This window comes from Dipteris shenzhenensis, chromosome 5 (genome assembly GCF_047967505.1).
Source record: "Dipteris shenzhenensis isolate YYH24624 ecotype China chromosome 5, Dip_SZ_1.0, whole genome shotgun sequence".
NCBI classification, from domain to species: Eukaryota; Viridiplantae; Streptophyta; class Polypodiopsida; order Gleicheniales; family Dipteridaceae; genus Dipteris; species Dipteris shenzhenensis.
Window position 1 is genome coordinate 23,177,698 of NC_141600.1, and position 13,954 is coordinate 23,191,651.

Below are 13,954 nucleotides of genomic sequence, written 5' to 3' on the forward strand. Positions count from 1 at the left end.
TGGCCTGTTGATTGGACATGGTTGGATTCTGTACCCATGCAATGCCTTAAAGGGGCTCATCCCTAGAATTCAGCCAAGTGAATGTCCCATGTGGTTTTAAGTGTCAAAACAATAATGCCTGACATACTCCTCAAACCACCTATTGACCCTTTCAGTTTGGCCATCAGTTTGGGGATGGTCAGTCGTGCTTGGGGTGAGGAGAGTGTCCATAGCTTTGAACAATTCTTGCCAACACTGACCCATAAATTTAGCATCTCTGCCACTTACTATTTCTTGAGGCATGCCATGTAATTTGAATACATGCTCCATGAACTGAGCTGCCACCATAGAAGCTGAGTAGTGTGTCTTTGTGGGTATAAAATATGCTGCCTTTGTAAGCCTATCCACAACCACAAAGATGCCATTCCACTCCTTTGCTGTCAGTTGGTAATCCAGTTATAAAGTCCATAGAAATGTGGGTCCACTTGCCCTCAGGGATTGGAAGAGGTTGAAGCAAGCCAACTTGTCTGAGATTCCCTATTTTGCTGACAGGGTTTGCATGCTTGGACAAATTTATATACATCTCTCCGTAACCCCTTCCAAATAATACTCTGTCTGACCTTTTCATAGGTTTAAAACAATCCTATGTGACCAGCCATTGGAGAAGAATGCTTCTCCTGAAGGACCAGCAACTTATAGGCAGAATTCTCCACAAAAAAATCCTTCCTTTATATCACAATAAACCATTAGACAACTTGTAGTGAAGATGGCCTTCACATGAAGGATTTTGTAGTTCCTGGAATATGACTGCAGCTTCATTATCTGAGAGATACTCTTCTTGAATACCATGTATCCACTCCTTATACACTTCTGTGATAGAACTCAAAGCGCATGCCCACATCCTAGATAGAGAGTCAGCCACAATATTGTCCTTTCCTGCCTTATACTCCATATCAAAATAATAAATTTGAACTATAGAAAGCCATCTCCTTTGTAAGGGGGAGAGATTAGTTTGTGACAGGAAATAGTTGAGAGTCCTATGATCTGTCTTTGCCTTGAAATGACTGCCATAGACATAATGGTGCCACTTCTGAATGGCATGGAGTATGGCCAACATCTCCTGATCATATATGTGATAAGTGACCTTTAGCATCCAACTTTCTACTCATAAAGGCAATAGCTCCATGAGTCTGCTTAAGAACTGCACCAATGACTCTCCCACTTGCATCAAGTTCAATAGTAAAGGGGAGGGAAAAATCAGGGCATACCAATATAGGAGCTGAGGAAAGGGCAATCTTCAATTGCTGGAAACTCTTTTCTGCATCTGATGTCCATGCATAGAAATCCTTCTTGAGTAGGTCAGTGAGGGGAGCAGCAATCTTAGCAAAATGCTTAATAAATCTCCTATAAAAGGAAGCAAGACAAAGAAAACCTCTGAGCTGAGTCACGTTTGCTGGCTAGGGCCATTCCCCTTTACATTTCACTTTATTGGGATCCACCTTGATTCCATTGCTGCCCACAATGTGTCCTAAATATTTCATATCTCTAGCCATGATGGTACACTTACTAGGCTTTGCATAGAGCTGGTGGGTTCTTAAAACCTCCAAGACCTGTTTCACATGAGAGAGATGCTCCTCCCTAGACTTGCTGTAGATGAGTATATCATAAAAAAACACCAATACAAATTCATTAGGGCTTGGAAAGTGGCTGGAGCATTGGTGAGGCCGAATGCCATCACCTTGAACTGATACAATTCCCTTTCAATTCTAAAAGCTGTCTTGGGTTGATCCTCCTCTCTCATCGATAACCCGACCTAAGGTCTACCTTGGTGAAGTATTGGGCTCCCTTCAATTCATCCAAGAGATCATCAACTCTAGGGATAGGAAATGTCACGGGGACGTGAATTTCTATTTTTTAGGAATTTGCGGTGATTGACCTGGCCTCAAACTGATTAAATTTGTAAAGGACACTTCATTGCAATTAATTCCATGGGCCAAGGCAAAGGATCTGAGGGTTAGATAGGGATAAAAATCGAGTGACTTTCAAGGCAAGCAAAGGCAGCTGTTCTTGGCTCAAGTGGATTAGGGGCTAAGCTAGGGATGGTTCAGCTCCATCTTCGATCAGAATCTAGTTTTTCTTGCTTCCGAGCTAACCACACACCATCCGAGAGCCAGTTTCTCAAATCTGCCACCACCCAGGAGCCTTGCTAGGTCCCAGACTGCAAAATCACCCCTTCCAAGAGCTGCGAGCTGCTACCTTAATTCACACTTCATCAGGACCTTCCAAGAGCTGATTTCTAAAATCACAAATCACCTTGGTGCTAGCAGCCAAGGCATGCGTTTTCTGACTGCACACTGTTCCAGGCTTCCTTCCGCTTCCAGACACGGCGGTTCATTGTTCTGTGTGTTCCCAAGGCTGATTCAGCAGATTTCACAGTTTGTAGGAGCCTCCAGGTTGGTAATTCGCAATTTACCAGAGGGCTTCTCTGGTCAGTTGCTTTCAGTTTTGCACTGGTTTGGGCTCCTCCGGTGACCTCCAGCAATTTGTCTCATCTACCAGGCCATCTAGGTGCTTCTAGGGTTGGCAAATTTCTCCAGCAGGCTTCCAGTATTGGTGATTTTCCTCCAGCAGGTTTCCAGGGTTGTCTTTGCTGATTTTCACTTGCTAGGGTGCTAGAGAGCTTGCCCAGGGAGATTCGTTTTCATGTTTGCTGCTCTCCTAGGGCTTCTTGAGCTTTTCGATTTGTTGATTGTTTTTCAGAAGCATTCCTATTGCCTCGGAACCTTTAGATCCTATTGCTTTGTTGCAGCTAGCCTTTTTGTTTGGCAGGAACAGCCAGGTGTGGTTGTTTTGCTGGCCTCTGTCTTGACGGGTATCAGAGCTGCCAAGAAAGATTTGGCTGATTTCTTTTCTGCCAGGACTCCCCTAGTGGATATCAGAACTGGCAGGTTAGAACCCTCAGCCAGAATCAGAAGAAGGGCTGCCATGGAATGTTGCATTGGACTGGGATGCCTTTTTCGGTGATTGCATAGCAGGATGGAAGTGGCTGTGAAGGGATTATTCAGTTGGCTGTCTTTGGGATAATGCACTACGGTTCTTTTCTTGTATTTGAATGCCTTCCGAATAAAAGATAAAGAAATACTGAAAGGGGTGCTAGTTTAGGGCCAATCTGGGGGCCAATCTGGTGTCCTTGGAAATCCAAATAACCAGACCTAAATTTGTCCAGTTTTGGGTGCATTAGAAGTAGCAAAATCCCCATGAGAAAGGTGTGCAAGACGGGGGTAATCTAGCTCTCGGGTGTTGTGTTCTAACCTCTTTGGATTGCTGTGGAAAGTTATAAGTGGTTGTAAATTAAGTATTTGCTGTTTATTATCTGTTCATTGCCCTTTGGAGATCACGAAGCCCGGTTATAGGAAACTCGTTCTTTACAGTCATCTTGTTGAGATCTCTGTGATCAGTACATCCTGTAGGATCCATCTTTCTTTTTCACCAAGAGGATAGGTGAAGCAAGGGGGGATTGGCTGTGGGAGATGAAGTCTCTATCCAGCAACTCTTTGACATGCCCAGCCACCTCCTCTCTCCACTTTGACCACCTGTATGGAGCTTTATTGACTGGTTTAGAACCTAGTTCAAGAGTGATGGAGTGGTCAATGTCCCTTTGAGGTTTAGATGATGGGGCAGATCATCAAACACATCAGAATATTGCTGTAACATCCTGCATGTCATGATCTTTAACCCACACATCCTTTTGTGCCTTCAGATTTAGAAAGGTGAAGGGCATAGACTGCACACACGTTTTTGAGGTCCCTTGCCAGCTTCCTAGAAGAAATAACAGCCAACCTAAGTGGTTCATGACCCTCGAAAAGCACCTTCTTACCTTCGTGGAAGAACCTCATAAACATGTGATTTAAATCCATAGTAATCTCTCCAAGAGCTTTCAAGCCATTCACATCCAAGTACATATGTCTATTGGCCCCATATCCAAAGCAAACAAGTCTCCTTGAAAGGTCTAATTTGTGGCTTGATAGCAATATCTACTAATGGAGTGCTTCCCATTGGCCATTGGAACTTGCAGCCCACGCTGAATCTGTGTAGTGTGTAGTTTAACTGATAGGGCAGACTTACAGTTAATGAAATTGTGGGTGCTCCCACTATCAACCAATATGTGAACTGGTCTGCCATTGATGGCCCCTTTCAGCCTGAGTGTTTGGGCACTTTGGGAACCCATAAATGCCTTTGGGGATATGCAATAAATCTCAGATTGGGTGTCCCAGAACAGATTTTCATCATCCACACAAGAGTTGCCTTAAGGTTCTGTCATTCTCCATGTAATCATCAAGAATTTCTACACTCCATGTTTGATGTGCTCTTGGGCAATTAGGCTGGCAATCACCACTTATCTGGGTGTTTCTATAGGTAGAACCACCTGGGTCAAATGGGAAAGAAGTCTCCTTTTTGGAATCATGAAAAATATCATCCTCATGACCATCACCTTCACAATCATGAAATTCAACCTCTGCAGTAGGGTCTTTGAAGTAGGATCATCTTCAATCTCTATTATCATACTCAATTTAGCTCCTGCCTTGGCCTTACACACATTCCTATGATCTGGAGTCCAATTCTTTCCACAAAGGTAGCATAAAATTTTCTTCTTCCTGTTCTCAATAATAGGTTGAGACAATTGCTTAACCACTCTATCCTTCTTGTCCTTTAGGTCCTCCTTAGAGCCGGACCTAGTTGAGGCATTTGCGTCTTCAGACCTGAAAGGCTTGACATTACCCACATTGCTGCAAAAAAAAGTGCGTTATCTAGGAATGGGAAGGTAACACTTGCTTCGGAACCAATGGGAGGTTACCCTTGCTGATAGGTCTACTGTCCATGTGCCCAATGCCCAATCTTTTCTCCTTCTGGCTATATTTAGGCTCATAGAATTCTGCCAATCTCATTGCACTCTTAAAGAGTGCTAGGATTGAGGGCTGACACACCAGCAGCCATGCTGGGATGGAGTCCGTAGATGAATTTAAGCAGCCTCTTTCTTTCATCAATACCATGGACAAACAAGGATAATTTTCAAAACCTTTTAATATAGTTCCTTACAGAGCCTTGCTGAGATAGATCCTACCATTCACAAACAAGTTTATCTCTAGCATTATAATTTTGTGTCTGAAACCTTTGCTCCTTAAATTCCTCCGAAGAGTGAATAGTGATTCCCTCATGTTGAAGGTTTCTCCACGAGGAATGAGCATAATCCTCCGAGTGTAGGACAACAAATCTTATCTTACTCTGATCAATTCTAGGATAGAGCAGAAAATAGTCTTCCATTTTACTCAGCCATTCCTCCAATTCACTAGGGGTACAAGTATCACCCTTGAACTTAGATAAAACAATTTTATCCTTGACATCCTTGTCTTGAGTAGGTCCCCTTGGTTCAGCAACTTTAACAGACTGAATATATTGATAAAATGGCATGACTGACCTGAGATCAGCTGTATTCATCAATCTTGACAGTGGTTATCTACCTCAGGGCTGGCACTCTTGGGGACATTACTCTTTAGTGGCTCCCTGCTGTTATGAGCTGTTTCCACATTAAAATGATAGGTCTTCCGTGCTGATGCCATGAAATAATGAGGGTCTACAGTGGGCTCCACCAAGATATCCTTTTCAGAATCTGAGTCACCCTCCAGGGCCTGCTCCATAGGCTTCTTTCTGTCATGAATCTGACTCCTTCTGAGCTGGTCGAACTTCCTGTTCATTGTAGCAAAGGCATTCTGCATCCTTATACCATTAGCTTTAACCTCCACAGTTATCTCCTTAAGGGCCTGTAATATAGGATCCATATAACCAATATTATTCTGCTCCCAGCCTTGATAGGCTCTCTTTGTAGCCCCCTGTTTGCCACTGCCTGGGGCATCACACTAGGTCCATGCCATCATCTTGTACTCCTTCATTGGGGCCAATGCCCATCCTATAGAGAAACCATAATTTCTGATGGTAAAAAATGCACCTGCTGGAACCAATTTCGAGGGAAAATGACCTCAGATCAATACCAAATTTGGTACTGGATTGTAATCGGCTGGGGTGACTCCATATATGCAGGAAAAACATGAAAGCCCGAAACTATAACTGCTGATGCTCAGAAAAGCTTCTGCTGGAACCAATTTCGAGGTAGATATTAGGGCAAATGACCTCAGATCCCAATGAAACTTAGTACAGGCCTTGGAGTAGCTGGGGCAAAATGATATATGCAGCAAAATCCAGATTTGATAAGCAAAACCCTGATTCGGAGCAGAATCAATAAAACTGGCAGCGCTCATAAAACCTGAGTAATGCTGACTCATACCATGGAATTTCCAGAAATTTCTTGAGTGCTTTTGGTCTGCTGATCAAACTGAGTACAATGATGTAAGAATTATGCTGATCTGACCACTTTGGAATTTGACCTAGTATAGGGCTGCCACGTGTATATCTGCAGATCTAGACACCTGGCCACGACAGTTTTTGGCAGGTAGATAGGCCCATGGCTCAGATGATGTGCTCCCAAGTTTCAAAGCAAACCTGATATGGTTTTCCCCACAATTCCCAAAAAGTGGCATGATACCACTGTAACTAAGCTAGCCTACGGTCTGCTAGCTTAGATCTAATTCACAGCCTAATGATGTAGTAATACCAGCAAACGAATACAAAGGTAAAGTACAGCATGTAGGTTGCAGAAATTCAAGAGCTGAACCATCAAAGTACTTGGCTTGTGTGTAGATCCATAGCTAGTGAGGGGTTGCACCAGCAACATGACTACGAAAGAAGATTCCTAGGCTAGGAGAAGACATCCTAGTTCAGCTTAGAGCTATTCAAGCTTCAGCTGTAATGAGTGACCACAAGTTTGCATCAAGAAAATGAATTGAGTACATAGTACAGCAAAGCCCCCTTTTATAGGTGTGGGCCTGGCATCAATTACAAGTTTACTTATGGGATGGCCAGCCTATGATGCCACGTGACAACTTATGGCATTTGCCCTTTGTTACAAATTCTCCTGGCTCCCAAGTGGAGACCCTTAGTTGCACTTGCAGACAAGCACAATCCGGATATCCTATGCTTGCCTTGACGAACCAGCTCTTGCACAATCGTCTTGCATCGACATTCCCCCCCTTGTTGCCATCGGCCGTCGACATCGACGCCGTCCGTTGCTTCCCTGCAGCCAAACCTTAGCTTCTAATTGTTAGGTTAGTTTAACTTGGGTCAACCTGTTGAGTCGAGTTGTTGAGCTTGCGTTAAGTTAGGTTAGGTAGGCTTGGTTAGGTTAGTTGGGTTAACTCAACCAAGGTTAGGCTAAGTCCTAGTTTGGGTTGAGTTGTACTAACCAAGGGGTGACTTAGTAGCCCCAACTATTTTAGCAGTCTTAGGTTAGGGCTGTCCTAACTGAACTAGAGGAAACCCCCCCCCCCCCCCCCCCCCCCCCCCCCCGAAAAAAAAAAAGATCGACCTCGATTGAGCCTACCTAGGCTCCACGTCAGAGCCTAGTCTTCGGGTACTTTATTGAGCCTCTCCATTGATTATTTTGGGCAGCCTTATCTATCAGATTGGAATCCTCTTGTAGGTTGGTAGCGTAGTGCATTGCAACCTCTTCACCCACGTTCTCTGCATCACCGTTCGAGCTGAGAGTCATGCAAGAGTTGCACATGTGCATGCGTTTGGTGTAAGAGGACAATAACAACACTTTATCACACACCATGGGGCAACCAAATGCCTATGGATGGAACATGTGGCAACATGCCTCAAGTTTTGGGCAGCTTATACAGGGATTTGAGTAGCATGCAAAAAGCTTGGGGCAGCTTCAACGTGAGGAAGATTCACAATCCAATGGGATGCTTGCGATTACCATCACCAATCTGTTGTAGCCCATTACATTGGGTGTGTTGCTTCAGGTATTTTCACTTGTTGGGCTTATTGAGATGCATCAGATTTCAGGTCTCCAAGCTGAAATGCACTTTGCCTCACGCACTAGTGCATTGCAAGCACGAAACACGTTGCATGGTCGAGATATATGTACCTTACATATCCAGCTACTAGGTTTGACAGACATGTCCTACACTAAATGTTGGAGCTATAATGTCGAGGGGAGTTATGCGAACGGCTATGCAAGCCTATAAAAGTAGACACCCAACATTTGAGGAGAATGCAGTCATGCCAATGCCGATAATGCAGCCAGTGCAGCTCAGCCATGTTACGCCTCTCCCTACTATGCAGCCAAAGCATGCTTCGAAGCCATGGAAGGTGCCTCAAGATGCAAGACAAAAAACTGGTTGTTTCCATGCGATTACAGGTGCAAATATAAAAGGGTTGAGTGGGGATACCTGCTCAAATAAAACAGCAGCCCACCTGATGGAAACAAAAATGGACAGCAAGAGAAGGGCTGTTATATCAGTTTGCAGAAGCAATAGATTGCTCTAGATGATGCCCTGGCGGTTCAGCATTCTAATAAAAGAAATACCTATAGGCAGGGTGATGGAACAAGCCTACATAATAGTGACAATGAAGCAGGCCTGATGGGTGAAAAGATAGATGATGAGCCAAGCAATGATGGGCAAATATATCAGACATCAAACTTGAGATGTTGACCAGCAAGGTAAGGACTTGGATGCGCTTACACTTGATACATTTAGGCATGCAAACTTTGAGGACAAAGTTGTCGGGGCGGAGTTGAGTATCCGTCATTGTACAGTCTCCATAAAGGAAGAAAATATAGAAGACCGCACAAATGATAGCAAAAGTAAACTCACACACTATGATGAGGAGCAGCTTGTGCAGCAAGAGCAAGATATGCATGACACGTTAAATCTTGAAGCTGCATCACAACACATTCAAGCGCATTACAGTGGGGAATATGGCCACAAATGATAGCAAAAGTAAACTCACACACAATGATGAGGAGCAGCTTGTGCAGCACGAGCAAGATATGCACGACACATTAAATCTTGAAGCTTCATCACAACACATTCAAGCGCATGACAGTGGGGAATATGGCCTCAATTTTAACCTAACTAATGCCCTTACTACTGCTCATTAGCTGATATACTAGGGAGTTTTGCCTTCTACACTTAGCAGCCATAATAAGAACAATGGCAGCTCATAGGAGTTCTGAATAAAAGGGCAGAACATCGGAAGGGTGTCGTCGTGCTGCGTGCAGCGTGTGAGAAATATCGCTGCCATGTATTGGTACTTGCAAAAGCAAATCCATGTGCACATGATGAGGCTGAACAAAGCTGTAATGGTGGCGTCAGGACTATTAATTAAAGTTCATCAAGGTTGACTACTAGTAACATGGAGATATCTTTAATAGAAATTCAGAAATATGCAAAAGAGCTATTGTCCAGCAAGTTGCAGACATAAGCCAGCAAGACAAGCCCCAAGATCCAGTTCTCATGATTGCAGCCCTAATGTAGTGTGATGTTGAGGTTTTTGAGTCACAAATTTTGGCATTTTTACCCTTCCTCTATCTGCCCCTACCCCCTTTTTTACAAAATGAGTTTGCTTGAAGCTTGGAGGGAGTTCTTTGTGGCACCACCATAGAGGCATAATAGCTCCTAGAAAAGATGTTTCAGAAGGTCTAAAACGGTACAGTGTTTTAGAGCCGTTTTTGAAACACGAAGTTGCATTTTGGATAGGCTCTTTTTCTCCCCCTACATTTTTCCTGCGTGGTGTTGATGTGACGGACCATTAACTTGCGATTCTTCAACCCCACGTCTTCAAGCCTCTCTCCCTATCGTTTTTTGGAAGCTGGTCCTTTTCCGCTTCTCGAAATCTCCACGTTCTTGCCAAGTTCCTTGACTTCTTGAATCCTCTATTAGTGATTTCCCCCTAACTCTACCCTGTTACGCTTTCCCTCTTTGAGCATGATCAAAGATGTATCTTTCAAGCTTTTGTAAAATTTTCATTAATGGTATATGTATGTATATATATATATATATACATTATTAATCTTAAAATCTGAAATTTTGTTTTCGTCGTTTCTTTTGGTGGACAAAACTCCAAAACACCATTTCTCGCCGTGCTCCGTATCACCGTTTTCGAAACTTGAGGGAACTATGGCATAAGTGCTCCAGACCTAGTCGAAGCTTCTCAGGAGATTGTGCATGGGTTTAGGGGCCAATGCGTCACCATGTTGAGCTGCTCACTCCTCTCTAAATGGATCATTGCCATTTGCACACCCACAACCGTGTTTGTCTCTGCGGGAAGCAATTTGAGGTTGGCATTGTGGTCATGTGCTAGCCATAGTTTGTGACCCATCTATCCCAACCACTTCTTTAGGATCTCCATCATTTGGACATTCAAAAAAAGAGCAAAAAAAAAAGTGCTCTATTTCTCTCCTATGGCTGCGAACTTAAAGCCCTAGAAAGGATAGGAGGACCTTCCCACCGCTTCAATTTTGCCCACCCTTTGAGGTTGCAAGATGATGATTGAGCTCTCCAGGATGAGAGGGTAACCTTTGTGTAGCTCCGGTGTCCCAAGCGCTAGAACTTCTTCGGGCGTGGTTGGCCTCGTCAGGGCTTGTGCCCCTCGAAACTAAAAGAAAGGAGTCAAGTCTAGATCCAGGTTGAGCGCAATGAGTCCTAGGCTTGACTTTTAAGGGGGAAGGTAAGGAGGCAACGAAGAAGTCTAAGCCTATTGAGGGGGTGAGGGGGTCACAAGGCTTGTAGGTGGGTTGGTGAAGAGGGTCATAATATCTAGCAGAGAGGGATCAAGGGATGGCAGAAGGATGGAGAGGCGAGCTGCTTGGTTGGCAAGAGGTGTAGTCGGAGCAGCCTTGGTCATGTGGCTTGTAGGTGGGTTGGTGACGAGGGTGATGATATCTGGTGTAGAGGGATGAAGGGATGGTAGGAGGATGTAGAGGCGAGCCGGCTAGTTGGCAGGAGGGGTAGCAAGCGCAGCTCGAGGGAGGAGGGGGGTAGCTAGATATGCTGAAGGGTCATGCAATGAGGGAATGAAGGTGGATGTGGTGGCAATGTGCGAGCTATGTGATGAGAGAGAGAGAAGAGAGGGCTCTTTGATGTTGGCTTGTTACGAAAATTGGAATTAGACATGCTTACAAATTCAAGATTTACCATTTGGTACTTCGGTTAATCCAAATCACTTTCACCATCTCCGTTCCTCGTTATCCAACTCATCATCTGTACTCAAGCCGCCAATTTTGTTAGTTGTTACAATCAATTGATGAATCATCACACCAACTAATCCCAACACAATTGTACGCTTGATATACAGACATCAAAATACACACCTTGCGACCAATTGCAATAAGACCAGTAACATTAGCGACATTAGTATTAATATGGAATCACCCACAATACTAACCATCTAGCGTGGCAGAACACAGGTAGTTAGGCATCCCAACTAAACTCCACAAAGCATCCACTAGGACCCTCGTCGTGTCCGGTGTGCTTCTATGGAATACTTTGCCAGTCACACTTGACTAAAATAAAATAATTTCCATAGCGAGAAATATCGGATATACAATTCCGTAACATGGCTCTAAAGCTGTCTCAATGTGTACTGAAGGAGCTTGCCTTGTGTCTTGTGGTACTATCTATTTGGGGTGGTGAAGGTGGATGTGGAGGCAAAGGCATATGAAGAGGCAGGTGGGGAGGGACGAAGAAGAGAGGGATTCTAGGATTGGCCTTGAAGCTATCTGAATGTGTGCCGAAGGAGTTTTTCTCGTGTCCCGTGGCACTATCTATGTGTGAGGTAGCTCTGACTACACTCCTTAAGGGAGGCAACTCTGACTGCACTCCCTGAGAGAGGCCTCTAGCTGAGGTCCCAGCCTCGCATGTTACCTCGTATTAATACAATTGTTGACTTTCTTGCCTTACATTTTAGTCCAAACCCTCTTTGATGAGACTATAGCTCTTGATTGGGGGGTCGTGCTTCCCCGATCCTCCTATTGAAGGTTTGGAGGTCTAAGGTGAGGCAAAGGGAGCTTGCGAATCGAGGTCGAGCCTTGGCTAGGCGGCCCATTTGTTTGCAACGAAAGCATTGCCTCGGTAAGGCTTGAACTTGACCCTCTTCTTGAAGACACCTCTAACTAGGGTATTTATAAGTATGTCCTTTGTGAGTGAATCTGGATCATCCATGATCAGCCGCACCTTCGGGACTTTGCCGTCTGAGAGTATCGAAGCTAACGTGGTGAAGCCCTTGAGGACAATGTCAAAGCAGGCCTCGATAGAGGACAAAATAAATATGTACTTCATTGGGGAGGTGTGTGAAGCGGAGCGCAATGGGATACATTGGTATATAATGTTGTCCCTATGTCATCCATGAACACGTGGTACCAAGGGATGAAGAAAACGAGATGAGGTCCAAGGTAAATTGGGCTTCACTCCACCAAAGCCCGAGTGCTGTCTAGGGAGCTAAGATGGGGAAGGACCCCTCGCTCCCCCCCCCCCCCCTCAAAAAAAAAAATGGTGGGGTCTTGGACGTCAACACAACTCCTAGGGCTAAGCTTGTATGGATGAAATCTCGAACTTGTCTCATCACAAGTGGATAAGGCCAACAATGTGCCCTCCATCACTGCTCAATCTTGAAAGAGATTGTATAGCCTTATGCACTTATTGCTTGTCATTTGGGGAGAGGAAATCCGGATGGTTGAAACTTGAGGGTGTCAATGGTGCTGCCATGTGAGCTCTTTTGTCTAGACCAAGTGGTCGCCTTTTGAATCCAAACCCCTTCATCAAACAAAGAACATCATGTGCTAGCCAAATGAGAAGAGGAGTGTTTAGGAAGCAGCAAAGGATGGATGGAGAAAGGGTGGGACAGTAATGGAAGGAAGAGGAAACAAAGGGGCAGTCCAAGGGCACCCCATAAAAGGCCCCTCCTTGTTTGGCAAAGCAGCCTACAAGGGGATTGAAAGAAAGAGGGGGGGAGACCTTATGGCAAGTCACGAGAGTTGAGACCTGAGGTACCGAGGGTAGCAGGGAGGCAGACATTGGTTTTGTTTGAAGGCTTTTCAGAAAATGGAAAAGGTAACTAGACACTTCGTTGTTTTTTTCAATCCATTTTCTCAAGCACCCCCTACAATGAGTCCTAGGCACTAGACAGCCTTATTTGCTTGGATGCAGAGAATCAATAAGCAACCAAAATGATGGGGGTCTTGAGTCATATATTGAAGCATGACTCACGAGTAGATTATTTCCTTTACTGCTAGTCTTTGTCACAGCTAAGTCTGCTGGTCACCTCCGGAGTGCCGAGTAACAAAATGAATTTCAGGAAGAATGCCAGAAATTAGGGTTTCCAGAAGTGAAAGTTTATCTGCAGTTTCCCTGGAAATTCTGTTCTCATATGGAAATATGTGAAGCTATATTAGGATTATGAGCTTCCAGATTTTATCTGATGGAATTGAACAACTGTCATTTTGAATTTGGAAGAAAATAATCCTGTCAATGCGTCAGGTTTTTGGTCTTGCATTGCATTTGTTGTTCGTTATACAGAAACTTATAAATTATGTTCTTTTCAGGCATGCACTTTTGAAAATGGAAGAAGAGTATGTCCTAAAGCTCTGCACTCAGATTGCTAGTTTCAAGCCAGATCTGGTTATAACTGAGAAAGGAATTAGTGATCTTGCTTGCCATCACCTGAGCAAGAATAATATTAGTGCAATCCGAAGAGTGAGAAAAACGGATAATAACAGGATTGCAAAAGCTTGTGGAGCTGTCATTGTTAATCGCCCTGAGGAATTACAAGAAAGTGATGTGGGAACAGGTGCTGGATTGTTTGAGGTGAAGAAAATAGGAGACGAGTTCTTCACTTTTATCACAGAATGCAAGGACCCAAAGGCATGCACGGTTGTTTTACGAGGGGCCAGCAAAGACCTGCTTAACGAGGTGGAAAGGAACTTGCAGGTATGCGTACAGAGGCATTGAGGTGGCTCCTTTTTACCCCCCCTCTTCCCCTTTTGCCCGCCCGCTGTATTTGTGGCTTGGCTTCAGTC

At 44.3% G+C, this 13,954-nt stretch overlaps 1 protein-coding gene across 1 annotated transcript in view; it reads left to right on the plus strand.

The window, feature by feature from the left end:
- Positions 1 to 13,954, plus strand: part of LOC147901754 (TCP-1/cpn60 chaperonin family protein) — a 67,156-nt gene that overhangs the window by 35,845 nt on the left and 17,357 nt on the right. Inside the window, exon 10 of the mRNA XM_087374809.1 lies at positions 13,481 to 13,865. Coding sequence (XP_087230935.1) covers positions 13,481 to 13,865 — 385 coding nt within the window. The remainder of the gene's footprint in view (positions 1 to 13,480; positions 13,866 to 13,954) is intronic.